Source organism: Halichoerus grypus, chromosome 1 (genome assembly GCF_964656455.1).
Source record: "Halichoerus grypus chromosome 1, mHalGry1.hap1.1, whole genome shotgun sequence".
Classification (NCBI taxonomy): Eukaryota; Metazoa; Chordata; class Mammalia; order Carnivora; family Phocidae; genus Halichoerus; species Halichoerus grypus.
The window spans coordinates 241,187-263,852 of record NC_135712.1 but is presented as its reverse complement, the minus strand read 5'-3'; the positions used below and the strand labels follow the sequence as shown (position 1 = coordinate 263,852).

Sequence of the window (22,666 nt, the reverse complement as noted above, 5' to 3'; positions counted from 1 at the left end):
CCCGCTTTCCTCTGTGGGTGTCACCCCAAGACTCACGGCCTATCGTGTGCTCCCATGTGACGGGATGGTTAAAGGACGGACAACTGACCACTTCTTTTTAAATGCTGTCAGCCTCCCATTCAGTCTGCCCTGACCTCCAGAAGCATCCCATAATGGGTTTTTTTTCTTGAAATCTTTCAGTATAAAACCAGCAAAGAAGGCAGCACAGTGGGGGTCACGGTGTCCCACGCATCCCTGCTGGCCCAGTGCCAGGCTCTGACCCAGGCTTGCGGCTACTCAGAAGGTAAGGGCGTGCAGGCCCCTGGGGACTGTGGCTGTGTCCATCTAGCCCTTTCGCCCAGGTGGGGCCGGGGGCCAGAGTGCTCAGGGCCCTCTGCTTGTGCTGGATGCGCGGGGGTTAGGTCACCCAGGCAGGCCCGCTCAGGGTCCTTTCCAGTACATGTGTGTGTCTGTTGATCTTAAGGAGCATGACATTCACATACCACCACTTAGGCGTGGTGGGCTGGTTCCATCGGTGACATAGCTGAGGGGCAGTGTATTTTGTACTTAAAAAAATGGAAAACCATCTTAATGGACCCACTTTTGTATTACTGTTTTCTATGACTGTGGTTTTGGCGAAAACTGTCATGCATGCAAATATACAAACGGAATCTTGAAAGTCATAGATTTTCTGTTGGTGATAAAGGCAGCACCTCCCCCCATTTACTGTTAAATATCGGATATTTAGCTTAGAACTATTATTTTTAAAAACTATAAAAATGATGGTTTCCTTACTGTAACAATACTGGAATTGAATAAAACTAGAAAGTAAATTGAATGGTATGTTTTAAATAACTAAAATACAGGTGTTTAAAAGTAAGGGGAAAATAAAATAAAAGTCAGGGGTCGCTGCAGACTTCAGTGGAGATTTGGAGGATGATTTTAGATATATTCAAGGGCCTGAATAATTTTTTGAAAATTGGATCTATTAAGTCACATGTGTCCTTTTTCTGGACATGTGTATATCACGTATCATTTGGGCGCTTTAGCAACAGAGGGAGCATACATACAGAGCTCTCAGAAAGCAGTCTCATCTCCCGGCACAGCAGACTCATGTTCACCGTTGGTGTCTGTCCTGAGGGGTGCACGTCGAGGTTGCTGTGGCTTCGGTGGGGGGCCTGCAGCCAGGTCCTGCAGGGCACAGGGCTCTGTGGGCAGCCCCGGGTCGCCACCCTTCCTGGAGGAGAGCAGAGGGAAGGGACGGCTTTCTGAGGGGAAGCAACATGAGCAGCATGTGTTGTTTCCCAGAGATGCAGGGTGGTGGCCTCGGTGTGAGAATGGGGGCGTCTGGATGTACAGTGAGAAGTAAGCATATCCATGTGCAGTGGGAGAGTCTCGAGGGGCTGCTCAAGTACACGCTGTTCCTTATGTTTTCAGATTAGTGATCAGCATAACTCTGTGTTGTTTTTTTTTTTCAAGATGTTTACTGATTTTTATTTATTTATTTGAGAGAGATAGAGAGGGAGAGAGAGAGCACGAGCAGTGGGAGGAGTAGAGGGAGAGGGAGAAGCAGGCTCCCCGCTGAGCAGGGAGCCCAAATGGTGGCTCGATCCCAGGACCCTGGGATCATGACCTGAGCCAAAGGCAGACGCTTAACGACTGAGCCACCCAGGCGCCCCAGCATAGCTCTGTTTTAATCCAAAATTGTATGACCTACTTCTGAGTTTTTCTAGTAATTTGAATAGATAACCAAGACGATTGATTAATTGGTACATGGTATTTGGAAATCGTGTGTATGTTTCCTAGAGCTCTTCATGTCAATCAATGATGTATTCATCTCAGAGTTTCTTTAAAAATGCACATGACTTGTGAAGAGGGTCACAAGTGGTTTAACCATCTTTGTCCACTTTCAGCTGAGACATTAACAAATGTGCTGGATTTCAAAAGGGATGCTGGTCTGTGGCATGGAGTGTTAACAGTGAGTGTTGTATGCTAAATGATCTAATGGTTGGAATTGAGGGATCCTAATGCTTCGTATCAATAGATGACACCAAGCCCTATTTTTAGGTGATGTAATTAATCCTTATCTGAACTGAAGTGTCATCATGAGGAGGGCATTGATGTTATCTTTGCCTTCTCTGGCGTGGTGTGGCCCTCTGCTGTCTGCACCTGAGCGAGGCCTGCCCCTTGAGCACCTCCGTTTCTTCCACAGAGTGTCATGAACAGGATGCATGTCATCAGCATCCCGTACGCGCTGATGAAGGTGAACCCTCTGTCCTGGATTCAGAAAGTGTGTTCCTATAAAGGTAACGGGAAATAGCACCGTCATCTGACTCATCCTTCATTCAAGAAGTCACTTTGATTTAATCCTTGGTGATTCAGACAGTAATAAAGCCGACATGCGGAACTGCAGGGATGAGCTGAGGAGCGCTGACGGCCTGCGCGCACCGTGACCAGTCGTGGACTGTGTCTGGCCTGTGCACACGGCCCGGGGGACCTTGCGGGGGACGGTCCCGTGGCAGCTCTCTTCTGCAAACACCATAGGCTACTAATTTTGTTCTCTTGAAATTTTCTTTACAGTCCCATCAGTGCTCCTGGTTCTTAGTAGTGGGGATGGCTTTAATCTGAGGTTAGGGCTTTAGAAGCTACCAGTGCTAGAGCTGTTGATTCCCAGGAAGCAGTGTGGACAGAGGGCCATGGGGCTGCCCGGAGGCCTTGCCCGCCTGCCCCCTGCCTTGGTCAGCCACAGGGCTTCCTCGTCCCTCGGGCTCTGCGCCAGCAGGCCTGGGGGGCCCCTTTGTGACCCCCTGAGGCTGGGCCTCAGGTTTGTCCGCACACTCACTCGTCCTGGGGACCCGTGTAGACTCAGGTGTGTCTGTGAGGCGCAAGCGTGCCGCTTTCCCGTGACGCAGGGCACTTCTCCTGCTGCTCCCTCTCTGCAGCCCGGGCCGCGCTGGTCAAGTCCCGCGACATGCACTGGTCTCTCCTAGCTCAGCGAGGTCAGAGGGACGTCAGCCTCAGCTCACTGCGCGTGTTGATCGTGGCGGACGGCGCTAACCCCTGTGAGTAAGCGCAGCCGAGCAAGGGCGTGGCCAGGGCCTCCCCACCGCTGGCCTGACTTGGGAGGGAAGAGGTTCAAGTACAACATGCCGAGAAGCAGCACTGAGGTGTTACATCCGTAAATGTCCTGCCGTGTGCTGGGCCACACGCCCTCTTGGTGGGGACTCCCTGGTGTATCTTGTGCATGTTTATGAAGGCACTGAATTTAAAGCAATTTGAACACCTCGGACAGAAGCTACATTAGGAAATGGCCGGAATGTAGATATGGACTGGGAGCCTGTCCCAGCCTCTTGTCCTTGGCCCCTGTGGCCCCAGCGATCCGGCTCGGCCTCCTGCCGGGATCTCCCCTGGTGTGCCGCTGTGCGCCCCGGGCTCTGCGCAGGGTCTGAGTGTGGCTGCTTGTTGGTGGCTGTCTGAGGCCTGCTGCGGGGCGTTCCCTGGGGAGGCGCGGTGGGCCTCCGTGGGAGCCTCCGTGCGGCACAAAGCCCTCGCCCAGGTGGGAGGGTGTTCTCGTTGCTTTAACGGCTGTGTGCTGCTGTTTTTGCATTGAAGCACCTGGACCGGGGGCTGGCCTTTCATCCAGTCCCCTGAGGAGGGCCCTAATAGCCCTGCGCCCCTGGTCCCCCACCGCCCAGGAGGGCACCCTGCCGTCCAGCTCCTCCACCCGTCCCTGGGCCCAGCAGGGCCCCTCCATCCTGCCTCCAGGACACCCAGGGCTGGGTGCCCGGCATCCCCACGCCCGCCTGAACCCAGTCACATGCCCGGTCCTGGCCTCACGCCCCCGCAGGTCCTCACCGGGCACCGGGCTCACCCTCCTGGCTGCAGACGTGGTCCCCCACAGACCTCAGATCCTGCCACTCCGCGTGCCCTCCGGGGCCCTGTGGCACTGAATGACTCTGCTGTCTGCCGGTGCCCGGCAAGAACTGGACGCAGCGCCCCTGCTTTTCCGCAAGCCTCGCTGTGGCAGGGTGCCTGAGGGTCGTGGCACAGCCCTGGGGTCCCAATGGGTGCAGCCCCGAGCAGGTGGCACCCTCCCGCCTGGGAGCTGAGCTTCCATATCCATGACACCTCAGACTGGCCGGGGCGAGTCGGGGAGAAGCAGGGGCAGCCCGGGGACAGTGTGTGGGCTGCCCCTGTGGGGGGTTACTTGGCCGACCCCACAGCCCTGAGGCACTTGCAGCAGCACCCGGGCCTCGCCATGAGGGAGGTTTGCCCCATAAATGCTCCTCGTCACCTCCCATCAGCAGACCTGTGAGGAGATGGGGCGAGGGTGGGGCTGGCCGTGAGTTAGCGCTCAGACACAACGCAGGGCGCGGCAGAGGCCTTCCCTGAGAAACGTCCAGCTCGTCCCTGCTGCTGGTCTCCAGACGCATCATGTTTTCCATGGAAGCAGGCCCACCCCTCCCCAGAAGTCTCCTGGAGCTCGTGTGCCCGCGCGTTGGTGTCAGGCCTGTCCCTGTCAGCCCTCCAGTCACCCCACGTCTCCCTCTGTCTCACGCAGGGTCCATATCCTCCTGTGATGCGTTCCTCAATGTCTTCCAGTCCAGAGGGCTGAGGCCCGAGGTCATCTGTCCCTGTGCGACGTCCCCTGAGGCGTTAACAGTCGCCATCCGCAGGTGAGGTGGTTGCTTGCTCGCCTTCCTCATGCAGCTGCAGTACCGGTGCTGCGGAGTGTGGGAGTCTGCCTCTAGGCGGGAGAATTCACGAAGCCACGCCGGGCCAGCTTCCCAGGCGTGTGCGCGTGGTGGGGGGGCAGCCCTGGGCACCATGCCCCTCGCCCTGGGCTGGTCGCGCGTCTCACTCCAGCCTGGATCCGTGCCGGGACTTGGGTAGCGGCTCCCTGGGCTGTGGTCTCTGGGCTTGTTCTCCCTCCGAGGGCTCCTCTTCCTCCTTGGCCTTCATAAGCATCGCAGCCCGGAGCCCTTCCCTGCCCCGAGGGGGGCCCCTGGCATCTCCAGTGTCCAGCAGCCAGGGACGGGTCTGTACCTGCAGGGCTGTCCTGGAGAAGGGCCCTGGCCAAGCGCTCACCCCCGCCCCCTCCTGAGGAAGCCCCACCGCGGCTCCTCAGCTGCATTCTCTCTGCGCTCCCCCTGTCTCAGCCCGGAGGGTGGGGTCGGGACCTCAGAGCTGGCAGGCTCTTGTCCTTCCTGCTCCTAACGGGCCACCTTTTCCTTCCCGGGTCCCCTCTCGCGGCCCTAGGGCTCCTGTCCGCAGCGGCCTCTGGGTGCCGTCCTGGGGTTGAGGGCCGTGTGCTCACAGTTGAGAGTGTCTCTGCGTTAATTTTCTGCTCTCAACCCAGTTATTAGAAAGTCAGTCATGGTTGTGGTCTTGTGTTATATTAGTCTGTGCTTTCATATGTGCAAGTATTAAATAATCCTAAAATTTTAATAACTTAGCAAGAAAAAGAACATCTTTGTCCTTCACAAACCATAAGGTATTCCTCACTCCTTTGCTCTATGGTGACACCTCACTCCCACGCCTGGTGGCATCAGACACTATTTCTCCTGCATTCTGCATCAGGAGTTTGGGAAGGGCTGGTGGTTCTGCCTTGCAGTCTCTGGTCTCTGGACTGGACGTGTTGGGGGCTGCTCCGGGCTTCCTCAGGGCCTGTCCTTCTGCTGCCCAGGGCTCCCAGCAAGTGTCCCGGCACAGCCAGGCAGAAGCTGTCAGCTTTATGACCTCTCCGGGGAGGTCACAGAGTGTCCCTTAGACCCTGGCCACAGGCCCACCAGATGCCCCCGGCCCACCAGATGCCCCCGGCGGGGGAGGAGTGTCCAGGTGCCCGTGCCGAGCAGTGCGCAGCGTCCTCAGGAGGCCTGTCCCCCACGGCCAGCCGTGTGCGGTGCAGAGCAGGGGCTTTGGTGCAGCGTCATCCTGCAGGCAAGCTGGGCACGGATCCCTCCCCCCCGTGGGCTCCGTCCCCTCGTCAGTGCGTCTGCTTTTGTCTTCCAGGCCGCCAGACCTGGGAGGACCTCCACCAAAGAAAGCTGTTCTGTCGATGAACGGTCTCAGTTTTGGTGTGATCAGAGTTGATACTGAAGAAAAGCTGTCCGTTCTTACCGTTCAGGACGTTGGTCAGGTGCTGCCGGGAGGTAAGGGACGAGCTGGAGTGTGTCCAGTCCCACAGCTGCTTGACGTAAGTCCCGAGCGCTCCGGCTTCGTGGGAGTGCTCTGCAAGCTCACAAGCAAAAGGCTTCTGAGCAGTGGTTTCCCATGTATACTGGGGTTTTATGATTTATAGTGTTATTTGTTCAGTTTTTTGCCTGCCTCTGTATTAAATTTAAGGTTGCGCAAAACCAGGAGGGTCTGTTGGTGGCCCCTGAGCCGGATGTGGTTCTCCGGTGTCTGGGAGCTGGAGCGCTGACTGCGCGTCAGGCGTGGGCATCATGCTGCACACACACGAGGCGTTGGTCAGCTCCCGGCGCTCCAGAGTCTGCAGACGGCCTGACCGCCGGGTGCCAGCAGCCGCGGTAGCAGGGAGGTGTTCGGTCAGGAGCATGACTCTGAAGGTTGCAAGAAATTCCCGTTGCAGCCTCCTGCCCCCGGGCCCCCTGGACCTGAGTGCCGGCCCCGTGGCAGTGCCACAAGGAGAGGTGGGGGAACGGCCTGCCTGTGCTCCTCCTGCGGAGCGTCGCGCAGGGAGATGGAGACCTGAGCCTGCCCGGGAGGCCCAGTGACAGTTGTGAGCCGGGGAGGCTCTGCCTGCTGCTCTGGGGTTGCCCCTCACGGTGGCTCGGCTTCCTCCTCGCCATGCGGGCCCTTCTGAGATTCATGGGCAGCTGTCTTGACCCACCCTATGTGTGTGTGTGTGCACAGTGCTCCCCCCGGTGCAAGTGTGCATGTGTGTGCGTGCATGTGCTCCCCTGGGGGCTTGTGTGTGTGTGTGTGTGTGCTTGCATGTGTGTGCGCACGGTGCTCCCCTAGGAGTGTGCGTGTGTGTGTACGTGTGTGTGTGCTTGCATGTGTGTGTGCACGGTGCTCCCCCTGGTGTGTGCGTGCGTGTGCTCCCCTGGGTGCTTGCGTGTGTGTGTGTGTGCTTGCGTGTGTGTGTGCACAGTGCTCCCCCTGGTGTGTAGGTACGTGTGCTCCCCTGGGTGCTTGCGTGTGTGTGTGTGTGCGCGCGCACAGTGCTCCCCTGGATGCTTGCATGTGTGCGTGTGTGTGCGTGTGTGCACAGTGCTCCCCCAGGGTGTGTGCGCGTATGTGTGCGTCTGCGTGTGTATGTGTGTCTGCGCGCACAGTGCTCCCCAGGCCGTCAGTTGCCAGGACCATTGCAGAGCTGAGGGATGTGTTGAGGGCTGATGGTGTCCTGTTTTCAGCAGAGACTTAATCTTTCACTGTGTTCGCCCCAAGGGCTTTGTGGCCTTTTGTCGTTTAGATCAGGGTCTCTGCTGTGAATGCAGGCATGTGGGAGTATCTGGCTGTGACCTGCACACCAGCGTCCCCCTCCAGCATTTGAATGAATGAATGCAAACAAGTCACTGAGCCCCCTTCTTTGTCCTCTTGCTAATTACCATCCTGGAGAGGAGAACGCGTTAGAGAACACTCAAGAGTCCAAGGAAGGGCCGTGCCCCGGTGACCACAGGCTTCTTAATTCCTCACTGGGTGACCGAGTTTCCTTAAATGGACCACTGCACATTCTGGTGTGCATTTCACCCTTCCGTTGGAGGCTGGTTTTGGATGCCTGCTCTGTGGCAGCGCTGGGCGGCCTGGAACTGCAGTCACCTGACAGGCACGGCCCCCCACGGCCAGAGCGGGCGGCAGGCAGGATCGTCGGTGGGGAGCTGCTTATGACAGTGGAACCAGGAGGTGGCTGGGCTCTGGGATGGGCTGTGCGGGGCTACGGCATGAGACGGGTCAGGAGGGTGACACAAGGAGGGGGCACGGAAGGTGTCCCTGAGAGAGCAAGTGTCCTGTCAGCCTGAGCTTACGATGTGCAGGATGCGTCGTGCTTCGGTTAAATACTGCGCAGGAAGCAGAAGGACGCACGCCTGGACAGAGCGTGTGGTATGCACGTCCGACAGCTCGTTGGAAGAGCAGACTGCGTGTGCGACGTTTTGCTTCCATAACTGCAGACATAGCGACGAGTAGATCTCTGCGAATGACCCGTTTACGTGTATTGCCTGTGTGTGACTTTGGGCTTTCCCTCTCCTAGCTGACGTGTGTGTTGTGAAGGTGGAAGGTGCCCCTTACCTCTGTAAAACCGATGAGGTCGGGGAGGTATGTGTCAGCTCCAGTTCCACCGGCACAGCGTACTATGGGCTGCTTGGAATCACCAAGAGTGTCTTTGAGGTTTGTACCTCTCCCTGCCCTTTCTGTTGGGGTGGATTCCGTAGCATCAGTGGAGTGCGGGGCGTGAGGCTCAGCGGCTCTCCAGCCCTGATGGGGGTCGAGGTCAGCCCGGGAAGCCAGCGCTCCGCATGCTCGAGGGGCCAGCTGCTGGGCACAGGGGGATAAGGGGGTCACAGGAGGAACACAGACCATGCTGGGTGCGGGAGCCCGAGGAGCGTCTCATCCGCTGACAGAGACTCCGGCCTTGGGGTGGCCTGTTCCCCACCAGGGATCCTTGGGTGACAGCCCCATCTGGGGAGCCGTACCCTGGCCGGCATCTGGTTGGTTAGCTGTCCATGGGGCACAGCCTGACGTTCCCCTCTCTGCTCTGCGCAGACCGTCCCGGTCACGGCAGGAGGCACGCCCGTGTCTGACAGGCCTTTCACCAGGACGGGGCTGCTGGGCTTCATCGGGCCTGTGAGTATGTCCTGCAGCCAGGACCTGGGCCTCCAGACAGGCCCACACCTCAGTAGAGGGGACGCTGTTGGCATCCAGCGTGTATCTAGGGGCCAGGGATGCTCTCTAGGTCCCACAGTCCACAGGACAGCGCCCACGACAGAGTACTGTCAGCCCAGAATGTCCCGGCCGCTGACTTTGGGAGCCCTGCCCGAGGGCACGGGCAGTCAGAGTCCTATACAACCTCACCTTTCCTGTGCCACCCCCCCGCCACCAGGATGCAGGACCCTGTGCCCCCCCCGCTGCCCCCCGACATCTCCTTGTCTCCTCCCCAGCCCACCAGGATGCAGGACCCTGTGCCCCCCCGCTGCCCCCCGACATCTCCTTGTCTCCTCCCCAGCCCCCCAGGATGCAGGACCCTGTGCCCCCTCACCCCCTCATGTCTCCTTGTCTCCATCCCAGCCCACCAGGAGGCAGGACCCTGTGCCCCCCCATGTCCCCTTGTCTCCTCCCCAGCCCCCCAGGATGCAGGACCCTGTGCCGCCCCACCCCCCCATGTCCCCTTGTCTCCACCCCAGCCCACCAGAATGCAGGACGCTGTGCCCCCCCCCGCTGCCCCCCATGTCCCCTTATCTCCACCCCAGCCCACCAGGATGCAGGACCCTGTGCCCCCCCACCCCCCCATGTCCCCTTGTCTCTATCCCAGCCCACCAGGATGCAGGACCCTGTGCCCCCCCACCCCCCCATGTCCCCTTGTCTCTATCCCAGCCCACCAGAATGCAGGATGCTGTGCCCCCCCCCGCTGCCCCCCATGTCCCCTTGTCTCCACCCCAGCCCACCAGAATGCAGGACGCTGTGCCCCCCCCCGCTGCCCCCCATGTCCCCTTGTCTCCACCCCAGCCCACCAGGATGCAGGACCTTGTGCCCCCCCCACCCCCCCATGTCCCCTTGTCTCCTCCCCAGCCCACCAGGAGGCAGGACCCTGTGCCCCCCCCGCTGCCCCCCATGTCCCCTTGTCTCTATCCCAGCCCACCAGGATGCAGGACCCTGTGCCCCCCCCGCTGCCCCCCATGTCCCCTTGTCTCCACCCCAGCCCACCAGAATGCAGGACCCTGTGCCCCCCCCGCTGCCCCCCATGTCCCCTTGTCTCCACTCCAGCCCACCAGGAGGCAGGACCCTGTGCCCCCCCCGTCCCCTTGTCTCCACCCCAGCCCACCAGGATGCAGGACCCTGTGCCCCCCTCACCCCTTCATGTCCCCTTGTCTCCACCCCAGCCCACCAGGAGGCAGGACCCTGTGCCCCCCCACCCCCCCATGTCCCCTTGTCTCCATCCCAGCCCACCAGGATGCAGGACCCTGTGCCCCCCCACCCCCCCATGTCCCCTTGTCTCCATCCCAGCCCACCAGGATGCAGGACCCTGTGCCCCCCCAGCCCCCCATGTCCCTTTGTCTCCACCCCAGCCCACCAGGATGCAGGATCCTGTGCCCCCCCCTACCCCCCCATGTCCCCTTGTCTCCTCCCCAGCCCACCAGGAGGCAGGACCCTGTGCCCCCCTACCCCCCCGACATATCCTTGTCTCCTCCCCAGCCCACCAGGAGGCAGGACCCTGTGCCCCCCCCGCTGCCCCCCATGTCCCCTTGTCTCCATCCCAGCCCACCAGGATGTAGGACCCTGTGCCCCCCCACCCCCCCATGTCTCCTTGTCTCCACTCCAGCCCACCAGGAGGCAGGACCCTGTGGCCCCCCAACCCCCCGTGTCACCACATGGCAGGACGCTTGGTTTCCATGTGCCATCAGCTGCCTGACCCACAGGGCCTGCCTGCGTGTCCCAAGTCCTGACCTGTGTCCTTGCTTCCAGGATAACCTGGTCTTTGTCGTGGGCAAGCTGGATGGGCTGATGGTGGTTGGAGTTCGTAGACACAGTGCGGATGACATCGTGGCCACAGCTCTGGCCGTGGAGCCCATGAAGTTTGTCTACAGAGGCAGGTGATGCGCTGCGGCCCTGTACTATGGCTCTAGACCCCTTCTCTCCTTGAAGTTTGAGAATCTGTCTGCAGTAGAAGCAAAGCCCAGTGATTGCAATACACAAAACCTAAAAATTCCTGTTCATCAGAAAATCTTCACAAAGAAAAGGACGATCTTTGCAGCCAGGAGCCCATTAGTGTCCTCACTGCCCACAGGGCTCATGTGGTTCTTAAGAGGACGAGGTCCAAAGAGCACCTGCTTTAGGACCCTGGAACCTCAGACATGCAGATTGAAACAGTCAAGGACCAGTTTCTCTGAATCACCAAAGGTCAATTCTCTTTTCTACTGAGGTTTAGCGAGACACACGGAGGGCCCTACCTCGCTCCTGGGATGACCAACTATTCAACTTTTCTGAATGTGTTAGGCAAGCACTTTCCGACCCTGGGCAACTGGGGGTGAAGGGGGAAGCTGTGTCTGGCTCTCTTCAGCTCCTGAGCTCTTTGTCCTGAAGGAAGCATTCCCTTCTCCTAGCTGGCCCACCCAGCTGGCTGCATTTTTTAATTTTCTTCTTCTCAAGGGGGTGCTTTATTACTCAAACTAGGGTACCTGTGAGCCTGGCCAGACCCTGCCTTTGAATATTCCTTAAAGAAATCATTAGGGAGTTCTGTCAAAGAGTGTGTGCTGCTGGCCCTTCTCGTAGGTCGGGATGACAGGGGTATGGGATGCCTACCAAGGAGAGGCCAGCAAGGCAGGCCTGTGTGGGTGCCTGAGCGGGGGCTGCCAGCACCTCGTGACCTGCCCTCACAGCAGAAACAGGACACTGTTGGTGTGGGTGTCCGTGGGGATAATGTCAGGGTGGCCAACACCTGCTTCTGGGGCAGATTAGGGAGGCCCCCAGGACCTGGCAGGACCAGGGGTGCAGGCCCTTCCTGAGCAGGCAGCTGACAAGGTGACGCCATCGTGAGTGATTAGTGGGGCTGCCAGTGATTGCATCAGCCATTGGCCGGGGTACCTGCCTGTCCCCACCACCACACCCACCTTGAAATAGAGCCACAGGGGCGACGGGGTGGCTCAGTCAGTGAAGTGTCTGACTCTTGATTTCAGAGTCCAGCTCAGGTCATGATCTCAGGGTCGTGAGATTGATCCCTGCACTGGGCTCTGCACTGGGCACGGAGCCTACTTAAGACTCTTTCTCTCCCTCTGCCCTCTGCCCCTTCCCTGCTTGTGCTCGCTCACTCGCTCTCAAAAAAAGAATAAAATAAAATAGAACTAGAGCCACGGCCGATAGAGTGTGTATGCTAGAGGAAGCCGAACATCTCAGGAATATTATAACGCACACAAAATGAGTCCTTTGTTCTTAGACACAAACACAATAGATGGAATAAATAGCAGGATAGACCAGCTAGAGAAGGAAGTGATAAACTGGAAAGTCAGATTAAGGAAGTACTCCAGAGGTTAAAAAAAAAAAAAGTTTAAAAAACCAAGGAAGGGTTGGCATCGAAATAGCAGACCCAGGGGGAGGGCACATGCGTGGAGGGGAGGGCAGCGTCTGGGCAGCAGGAGGCTGGGTTTGCGGGACTCAAGAAGGGTCCGGCATCGGGATCAAGCAGAAGGCATGAGACTCCCCAGTGCTGGGGCCAGCTCCAAAAGGTGGCAGTGCAATGATGTTTTTAAGTTATTAAAAGGAATTTTTAACTTAGATTTTATGTTCATCCCAACTGTCACTTAATTGTGCAGTTGTAATAAAAATATTCTTGGGATACTGAGGGAGACCCATTCAAGATGCATGAAAGCAAGGGAAATTTAGTGCTGGGTAAAGTGTGTGTGTGCGCGCATGTGCACACCAGCCGAAGGGGAGAACGAGAGAAAGCAAGCACGTCCACGAGGGCCCAGAACTGGGGCAGTGGGTGTGTGACATGCTGGGCTCCATGGGGGGACCAGCTTCTTGTCCCCTAAGGAGGAAGAGAACCACCTCCAAGTGTAAGAGGCAACAGGCAGTAAATACAGAGAAACGGAGAGCGCTGAAATCCCTAAAGTGAGGCGGGAGAAACAAGTCCACTGACACCACAGTAAACATGAGGACATGAACACATTAGTGAAAGAGATTTAATCAGTAAGATTAAACAATACACCTGATAGTATTTCTAGACAAAGATTTTTGCACAAAGAAATGTAGCACATGCATTAACATTATAAAAGAAAAATTTTCTTTTAAGATCTGTGCCTGGTTGTTTTGCTTTGCGCTGAGTCCTCTTTGTTTTATCGAATTGGAACTTATTTCAGCCGTACTGTAGGAGACTAGGGACTGTCACTTCTCCAGGTCGCAACAAGCAGCCCGTGGTTAGATTGTCTTTTCAACACGAGCACGTCTGCACCCTCCGTTTCAAGGGAGAGGAAGCGTCCGCGTCCTGTTTGGTGTCCTCTGCAGGGTGGTCATTTTTGTCCTCGTCTTCCCCCAGGATTGCTGTGTTCTCCGTGACGGTGCTGCACGATGACCGGATCGTCCTTGTGGCTGAGCAGCGGCCGGATGCCTCCGAGGAGGACAGCTTCCAGTGGATGAGCCGCGTGCTGCAGGTGGGCCCCGGCGGCTGGCGCCTGTCTCTGCGAGCGTGGTTCCGACGAGTCCGAGTGCACGGGGGTCGCGTTCCCTTCCTTCGGAGCCCGGCCTGCCCGCCCCTGTCTCGAGCTCAGTGCCGAGCGGCCCAGATGTCCAGTCGCCCCACACAGGATCACAGGCTTGGTTACTGAGAGCTGCAGCCTTCGTCCACCGTGTGCTGCCGGCCCACAGTAGGCGCTTAGGAAATCGGGCTTCGTAAAGATAAGGGAACAGCATTTTGAAACTAATTCCGTACGAGGGTTAGTTGTCCTAAAACAGCAGTCCCGTGACTCTCCTGTCGATTAGGATGGTATCCATTGAGACTGTTACTTAGATTCGGACCAGGCCATGGCCACAAGGGCACGGGGGGGACTGAGAGCTTGTTATGACAATGTCAGAGCTAGAGCGAAGTGGAAAGCATGCTGCAGAAAGTTCTAGTACCCATCTCTAGGTTCTGCAATGGCTGGCACGTCCTCCCACTTGCTTGTCACACCTCTGTCCCTCGGCCCACTCCTCCGGGCACGCTGTGGGGTGCCACCTTCCCCTGCACCGCATGGTGGCCCTCATTTCTTTAAATACTGAACTGGAGTCCAGCATGCTATTTTGGGGGGAAGGAAGTAAAATTCACAGTCAGTAAAGTGCACAAACAGTGTGCTGTCCAGTAGGGGACTTTCAGTTGGCTTGATGGGATGCAATTTCTGTGTAGAATGAGCCCATCTGTAAGTGTGCGGGCGCTGAGTTTTGACAACAGCGTGCACCCAAGTAACCAGTGCACCATGGTAATGAAGACAGAGGGTCTCCACCATGCCGTGGTTCTCCCGTGTCCCCCACCGCTGCCGCACTGCCCAGCCCGAGAGCCACTGGTCGGCTGCGTGTCTGCACGCGTGAGTGGCACGGCGTGTCTCCCTTTCTACCACTTTACTCTAGGTAAAGGGAATCACACAGTGTTTGCCGTTCTGTCTGGCTTCCTTCCCTCAGCATGGTTTCGAGATTCCTCGTGTCGTCGTGTGGTTGGGTGGCGCATTCCTCTTGATGGCCGAGTTGTGTTTCTTATCTATTCACATCCTGATGGACGTTTGGGTGGCCAGTTTCTGACTGTTATGAATAAAGCTGCTGTGGGCAATGGTACAAATCTTTGGGTGAATTTCCTCTGGTACCCTGCCATCTCCAGGCCAGTTGTGTGGACTGGCATGAAGCTGGTAGAAACAGGCGTAGAGCGGTCCATGCGTCAGGGAGACCAGGCGGCCCTGAGCTTCAGAGTAGTGTTTTCCCACTAGTATCTCCCAACATTTATTTTTAATAAAATTTGTGGTGTTTTATTATGGAATATTTCTGACACAACAAACAAGAAGAAGAGTGTAATTGATGTGGGAAACAGAGGCAGAAGGAAATGTAGATAAAAGTAAATGTCCTTATAACCTGCAGCCCGTTGACGAATATTCGAGGCGGGCAGAGTGTAACATGCCTCCAGGAAGCTCCTGTCTTAATGTTGATGCCTTGTTAACAGGGAAAAACAACCCTAGCTTGACAAGAGCCAGGCCTCTGGTATCCTGTGAGTCTTCTTCAGCAGATCCAAGTCCTTTTGGACACCTCCCTTTTCCTTCCCTCCCCCAACTCCCAAGCATATGATCAGCCACCCCTCATAACCCCGGTGCAGCAGCTCCTTCTGCCCACGGGTCCTGTCTCCCCGGTCCCGTCCCCGGGCTTTAATAAAACCACCTTTCTGCACCAAAGACGTCTCAAGAATTCTTTCTTGGCCGTCGGCTCTGGACCACACCAACCTCACCAACATTCGAAAACTACATCATAATAACCCCATGTTCCCATCACCCTGTTCAACAGTTATCAACCCAGGTCCTGACTGTGTCCCTGCCTGGCCCTCCCCCTTCTCCCTTAGGAGTGTTTTGAAGTAAATGCCAGACATCGCATTTTATCTGTGAAGATTTTATTATTTCTTTAAACAAGGAATACCATTATCGCATCTCTAAGAAATAACAATAATGTTCTTACGTTTTAAAAATTGAGATATAATTGGGGCGCCTGGGTGGCTCAGTCGGTTAAGCACCTGCCTTCAGCTCAGGTCATGATCCAAGAGTCCTGGGATCGAGTCCCACATCAGGCTCCTTGCTCAGGGGGGAGCCTGCTTCTCCCTCTACCCCTCCCCCCTGCTCGTGATCTCTCTCTCTCTCTGTCTCTTGGATAAATAAATAAAATATTTTTAAAAATTGAGATATAGGGGTGCCTGGGTGGCTCAGTCGTTAAGCATCTGCCTTCGGGGGGCGCCTGGGTGGCTCAGTCCTTCAGCATCTGCCTTCAGCTCAGGTCATGATCCCAGGGTCCTGGGATCGAGCCCCGCATCGGGCTCCCTGCTCAGCGGGAAGCCTGCTTCTCCCTCTGCCTGCTGCTTGTGTTCCCTCTCTCTCTCTGTCAAATAAATAAATAAAATCTTAAAAAAAATTTTTTTTTAATTTAAAAATTGAGATATAATTGACGTATAATACTAATTTCAGGCGTACAACATAATGATTTGATATTTATATCTACTGTGAAGTGATCACAATAAGTCTAGTAGACATTCATCATCATACGTAATTACAAGTCTTTTTGTTGTGATTGAGAACCTTTAAGGTCTCCTCTCTCAGCAGCTTTCAGAGGGGTACAGGACAGCTTTTCACCTCTGGTCACCATGCTGCGCACTACATCCCCAGACTCTCTGTTCTGTAACTGGAGGTTCGTGTCTTCTGACACTTTCTCCCATTCTGTCCCCCCTCCCCCACCTCTGTCAGCCACCAGTCTGTTCTCTGTATCTGTCAGCTCAGTTTTAAGATTTCACGTGTAAGTGAGATCACGCGGGACGTGTTTTTCTCAGACTGACTTATTTTGCTTACACCCTCGAGGTCCATCCATGTTGTCACAAATGGCAAGATCTCGTTCTTCTTTACGGCTGAGTAACATTCCATTGTGTCCACACCGCGTGTTCTTTATCCGTTCGTCAGTCCGTGGACATACGGGCTGCTTCCATATCTTGGCTATTGTAAATAATGCTTCATTAAACATAGGGGTGCATTTATCTTTTTGAATTAGTGTTTTTGGTGGGTTTTTTGGGGTAAATACCTAGTAGCACAATTGCTGGATCGTAGGGTAGTTCTATTTTTAATTTTTGAGGAGCCTCCATACTGTTTTCCAGAGTGGCTGCACCAGTTTGCATTCCCACCAACAGTGTGGGAGGGTTCCTTTTCCTTCATATCTTGCCAACACCTGTTGTTTCTTGTGTTGTTGATTTTAGCCATTCTGACAGGTATGAGGTGATACCTCATTTTTTAAAATTTGCATTTTCCTGATGATTAATGATGTTGAGCACCTTTTCATGTACCTGTTGAGTATATGTATGTCTTCTTTGGAAAAATGCCTATTTGGATCCTCTGCCCATTTTTTAATTGGTTTGTTTGTTTTTGCCATTGAGTTGTGTGAGTTCTTTATATATTTGGGATATTAACCCCTTATCAGATATATGATTTGCAAATATTTTCTCTCACTCAGTAGGTTGCCTTTTCATTTTGGTAATGATTTCCTCTGCTGTGCAGAAGCTTTTTTGTTTTATGTTTGCTTTCATTGCTTTCGCTTTTGGTGTCTCAGCCATAAAATCATCAAAAAGACTTGTGTCAGGGAGCTTACCACCTATGTTTTCTTCTAGGAGTTTCATGGTTTCAGGTCTTATGTTCAAGTCTTTAACCAATTTTGATTTTATTTTTGTGGATGGTGTGAGAAAGGGTCCAGTTTCATTCTTTGGCATGTAGCTGTCCGGTTTTCCCAGAACCGTTTATTGAAGACAGTCCTTTCCCCATGGTATATTCTTGTCTCCTTTGTCACAAAGTAATCGACCGTATGTGCTTGGGTTTATTTCTGGGCTCTCTATTGTATTCCATTGATCTGTATGTCTATTTTTATGCTAATACCATACCAGTTTGGTTACTAAAACTTTGTAATATAATTCAAAATCATGAAGTGTGATGCCTCCAGCTTTGTTCCTCAAGTTTGCTTTGGCTACTCAGGGTCTTTTTTTGGTTCCCTACAAATTTTAGGATGATTTGTTTTAGTTCTGTGAAAAATGCCATTGGAATCAGGGATTGTACTGAATCTGTAGATTACCTTGGGTAGAATGGACATTTTAAAAATACTAATTCTTCCAATCCATGAGCATGGAATGTCTATTTCTTTGTGTCTTCAATTTCTTTCATCACTGTCATAGTTTTTAGCATATAGGTTTCTTACCTCCTTGGTTAAATTTATTTTATTTTACTATTTTTGGTGCAACTGTAAATGGAATGGTTTTCTTAATTTCTCCTTCTGATGGCTCATTCATTAGACTAGTGTACAGAGACACAACAGATGTTTCCTGTGATTTTACTGGATGTGTTTATCAGTTCTAACAGTTTCTGGTGGAGTCTTTTTTTTTTTTTTTTAAAGATTTTATTTATTTATTTGACAGAGAGAGACAGCGAGAGCAGGAACACAAGCAGGGGGAGTGGGAGAGGGAGAAGCGGGCTTCCCGCCGAGCAGGGAGCCCGATGTGGGACTCGATCCCAGGACCCTGGGACCATGACCTGAGCCGAAGGCAGACGCTTAACGACTGAGCCATCCAGGCGACCTCTGGTGGAGTCTTAAGGGTTTTCTATATATAAGATCATGTCATCTGTAAATAGTGATGGTTTTACTTCTTCCTTTCCAATTTAGATGCCTTTTATTTCATTTTCTTGCCTTATTGCTGTGGCTGGGACTTCTAGTTCCATGTACTTATTCCTGATCTTAGGGGGGAAAGTTCTCAGCCTTTTACCATTGAGAATGGTGTTGGCTGAGGGTTTGTCAAATATGATCTTTCTTACATTGAGGTATGTTCTCTCTATACCTGCTGTGTTCAGAGTTTTTACCCTAACAGTAATTTCTTGTTGTAATTCAATATCTAGTCACTATTCAGACTCTCTCATTATCTAATGTTTAGTTTGTTTGATTCAGGATCAAAATGAAGTAAAAAAAAATTGTGCTTGGTGAGGACAAGGTCTTTAAGTCTTTTTTAATCTACAGCTTCTTCCTCTGTCATAGTTTTCTTGTGGTTGGTTTGTGGACAAAAACACGTTGTTTGTCCAGTATGTTTCTTTAGCCTAGGCTCTGAAGATTGTGTCTCAGATCTGTCATTCAGTACAGGCGTCTGTCGCCTGTGCTCACCCTGTACATTGTGGTTGGATCAGACTCAGGTTCAGTTTTCTGGCAAAAATTCCTCCTGGAAGGTGGCATATGATTCTGGCTGCCTCTGTTCACCACTCCTGGGTCACTGATCTGTTAGGACTTCACAGCGGAGCTACGCGGATTATGAAGGCTCGCCGGAGCAGCCTTGAAAGTTTCTCCTCTGGAGAGCACATGCCCTCCTCAGTCACCCAGGGGCCTGGAGGCAGGCTGTGTAAGAAAGCAAGATCAAGGGTTGATTTCAGAGTAGTAAGGTGGTTTCTTAGAATCCTCTTCAAGTGACCATGAGTTTTGTTTATTTGTTTCATTAAGAACTAGTGGATGCAAACATACTGGATGTGATTCAGTCTATTATAGTTTTTTTTATTTTTCAGTGGTTAGTGGGAGCCCCTTCAGGTTGGCTCTTGAGTCCTTCTGATGTACCCCTGGAATTCTTTGAGGCCATAGTAGAGATGAGGAAGCTCAGATACTTGGGGGAAGGCAGTGTGTTTTGCATCCTAGACCTGTCATGGCCAGGACCCTAGGGACCCTGCTACTTCCTAGGGGAAATGGAATTGGGGGACCACCATCTGGGCACTTGATGTTGCTGGCTTCTTCACTGTTTCTGGGCTTTCTTCACTGGACAGAGTAGGAAATGATGTCTCTTTGTAAGAGTACCTACATCATGAGTTTATGCTGCTGGTTCCAGCTCAAATTCAAGAGCACAGAATTTTTACTTAACTCACTGATTCCTTGCTCCCACACTGAAAAATTGCAGACATCAACAACCCATCAGAGAATCACTCATCTGCCTCAGGCCATGCTATACACTGTAGTCTCAAAACAGCGGTCTCCACACTCCCTCTAAAACGTGAGATTTCTGAGAGCAGCTTAACATTTTTTTGCAGTTCTTTTTGCCCATAGGGCATATCTCATTAGGGGTGGACTAATCAAATTACCGTGTTTAAAGTCACTTTAAATAGATTCTCTCTCTGGGGCTTTGCCACCAACCTAATTCCAGTTCAGCTGAGTTCATTTCTTTTATTTCACTTTCAATTGTTAGGGAATGCTTTTTAAAATTTCAAGTTTTTTGGACGTAAAATATATACATGGCTTCAAAGTCAAATCTGAACACAAGATAGATTCAGAGAAGTCCAGTTCCTGCCCCCACAGTTGCGCTGGCTTATCTAACTTTCCTTTCTTTAATATACGCAGCTTCAGATTTATGTATATGTGCACACACCAGTACGTGTGTGTGTTAAATGATAGAAACATATGCACGTCCTTCTATGTGTTCTTGTTGAACAGAAAGTCTCCACGATCTTTAGAGCTGCGTGTTCTCACCTGGTGCAGCTCCCAGCCTCCCAGCCCCTCGGCAGCTGTGAGCGGGTCAGCCTGTGCTTGCCTCAGCTGGGTAACACGGCGGGTCTCAAACGCCGTCCCTCCGATCTCGTGTTATTCTCTTCCAGGCCATCGACAGCATCCACCAGGTGGGCGTGTACTGTCTGGCCCTGGTTCCTGCCAACACCTTGCCCAAGGCTCCTCTCGGAGGGATTCACATTTCTGAAACCAAGCAGCGTTTCCTGGAGGGGATGCTGCACCCATGTAATGTACTAATGTGCCCTCACACCTGTGTCACCAACCTTCCCAAACCTCGCCAGAAACAACCAGGTTAGTCCTATGTAGCAATAGCTGTCTGTTCAGTCTCAATATTGGTGGCAGCCACACTCGTGGTTCAGTGGTGCAGCCCGCGTGGGGCCTGCGTCGCTGGGGCTGAGGTTAGGAGCCAGACCTACATCAGGGCAGTCACCACCTCCTGCCTCCCTGGAGCCAAGCCACAGATGAGAAAACTTTACCATGTCACCTGTGTGGTGGTTCTCAGCTGCCTGTTGGGACCCATCTCAGTCACTAAATGCAGGCGTGGCATCTGAGGCTTGGAGGGCGAGGGGGTGGCTCCCTGGGAGTAGAGGTGCGGCCCAAGAGCAGACGTGGAGCTCAGGGATGGAGAGAGACAGTGCGGTGCTGGGGGCCGGCCCGCCGGGCTGCTCCCCGCGGCTGATGCCTCAAGGGCCTCCACGAATGCTCTCCCTTCCCTGATTTCACACATCTAGAAACTAAGTTCAAAGACCGGCTTGACTGTTATTTTTGTTCCTTTGGTTATGTAAATTTTTTTGTTTTTCTTTCACTGATTATTGAACACATAAGATATCATTAAATAAAATACATTTACTCAGGAAGGTTTAATTTCCTGTTTTATATGTAAAATGCAGGAAAACCGCGCAGTACCCTGAGCGTGTGGCTGTGCTGAGGTCCAGTCATACCCCCAGGTCTACGCCGGATGGCGAGTTTCTCAGTCTGGGGTTGCTTGTATTTGAGAGAGAGACGCTCTTCGCCGCTCACCATGACCCTTACGGCTGGCTTCCTGAGCGTCAGCACCTTAGTGAAGAGTGAAACGCCTCATTCAGATAGAAAGCGTTCCGGCAGTAAAGCCACAGGACGGTCCTGTCCCTGAGCCACCACCTGCTCACTCAGAATCCCCCGTTTTCCAGAGGTGGGGCCGGCCTCCATGATCGTGGGGAACCTGGTTGCCGGGAAGAGGATCGCACAGGCCTCGGGGAGGGAGCTGGCTCACCTGGAGGACAGCGACCAGGCCAGAAAGGTAATGGCCGGGGCCCGGGGGCGCGAGGAGGGCGCCCCTCGGCGAGGCTGCAGACTGAGGGGGCCTCTCTGCGCAGTTCCTGTTCCTACCCGACGTGCTGCAGTGGCGGGCACACACCACTCCCGACCACCCGCTCTTCCTGCTGCTCAACGCCAAGGTGAGCCAGCTCCCAGTGCTCTGTCCCCCAGGTCCTGCCCAGAGAGCGCTGTGCCCCTGGCCGCCCGCCCCACCTGCTGTTTTCTGTGTGGGGAGCTCAGCGGTCACCTCAGTCGGGCAGTGACATTTCTGGTAGAGCTAGTACTTAACAGGAAAATGCTCAGTTAGAAACAGCATGCTTGTAAAGACTCCTAAGTGAGCTAAAAGGAAATGTTTATTTTGTAAAAATTAGGAATTTAGATTTTTTTGTTTATAGCTTTAACATGACAAATGCTGTTTATTGCCCTGATCCTGGGGTAGATTCAGAAATTCACTTCCATGATTTTGGCTACCTTCTAGTGTGATTACACCGTACCAGGAGTTCTCAGGACAGGAAGGAGGTGCCGTAACCCTCACATCCAACTTTGGGCCAGCAGACAAAATATAGAAACATGACAAGTTAAATAACCCTAAAAATCCTGCCTCACTCAGATGCATCTCACACAGGCCGTGAGAACGTTTGCACTTTGACACAGTAAAGGGCAGGTCGCTGTGGCCTTAGAAAATGCTGGTCTAGCTTTTGTTTCTGCTTATTACTGCCCACTGTTTCTTCATTTAAAAAATATTTATTGATACCTGTTAGGTTCTGGGTGTTAAGTAAGAGAAAAAGCGTCCTGCCCTCAGGACGCTTGCAGTGAGTCTTCCCTGCTGGAAAACTAGTCCGTAAAAGAGACTTTATGTTCTTTGTTCACCGTGTATCCGCAGATCTAGAACGGTGTTCAGAAAATATTTATCATTGATTGAGTTCTAGAGCATGGAGACAGCCAATAATTAACAAGTGGCCAAGGTAAAATGAGCTCATGATGGGAACCTGAAGATGAGAACAGCAGGGGTGTGGCCCCAAGTGCCAGGGGCTCCGAGGCCAGCTGCTGGCTGTTACCCCGAGGGTGTGGCTGGAAGCTGCGCGGGACTGAGCTGTAGGCGCATGATGGTGATGTGGTTCGTGGTTCTGAGTGGCTCCTGTGGGTTGCAGGAGGGTGAGTGTGGGGTGGCAGCTCAGAGAGGAGGGGCCCCGGGGTGGGGGCCGCACAGAGGTGCCCACCAGGCATGTGTGGAGAGGTAGATGGTCTTTTTTTTTTTTTAAGATTTTATTTATTAGAGAGTGCACAAGCAGGGGGAGCGGCAGAGGGAGAGGGAGAAGCCGGGAGCCTGACGCGGGCCTCGATCCCAGGACCCCGAGATCATGACCTGAGCCGAAGGCAGACGCCTAACGACTGAGCCACCCAGGCACCCCGAGGTAGATGGTCTTTAAAGCCAAGAGAGAGC

The 22,666-nt window shown here is 53.6% G+C and overlaps 1 protein-coding gene across 5 annotated transcripts in view; it reads left to right on the top strand.

The window, feature by feature from the left end:
- The window catches only part of DIP2A (disco interacting protein 2 homolog A), a 107,117-nt gene that overhangs the window by 61,729 nt on the left and 22,722 nt on the right, over nt 1-22,666 (top strand). For 4 of the 5 annotated variants that reach the window (XM_078070403.1, XM_078071389.1, XM_078070017.1 and 1 more), the window contains 13 exons: nt 181-283; nt 1,893-1,957; nt 2,192-2,285; nt 2,922-3,041; nt 4,541-4,655; nt 5,992-6,131; nt 8,195-8,331; nt 8,707-8,787; nt 10,624-10,751; nt 13,190-13,304; nt 20,016-20,217; nt 21,096-21,205; nt 21,282-21,362. In XM_078070403.1, coding sequence (XP_077926529.1) covers nt 181-283; nt 1,893-1,957; nt 2,192-2,285; nt 2,922-3,041; nt 4,541-4,655; nt 5,992-6,131; nt 8,195-8,331; nt 8,707-8,787; nt 10,624-10,751; nt 13,190-13,304; nt 20,016-20,217; nt 21,096-21,205; nt 21,282-21,362 — 1,491 coding nt within the window. Of the gene's footprint in view, nt 1-180; nt 284-1,892; nt 1,958-2,191; nt 2,286-2,921; nt 3,042-4,540; nt 4,656-5,991; nt 6,132-8,194; nt 8,332-8,706; nt 8,788-10,623; nt 10,752-13,189; nt 13,305-20,015; nt 20,218-21,095; nt 21,206-21,281; nt 21,363-22,666 lie in introns of those variants that run through there. The other variant, XR_013447331.1, reaches the window with a different exon arrangement.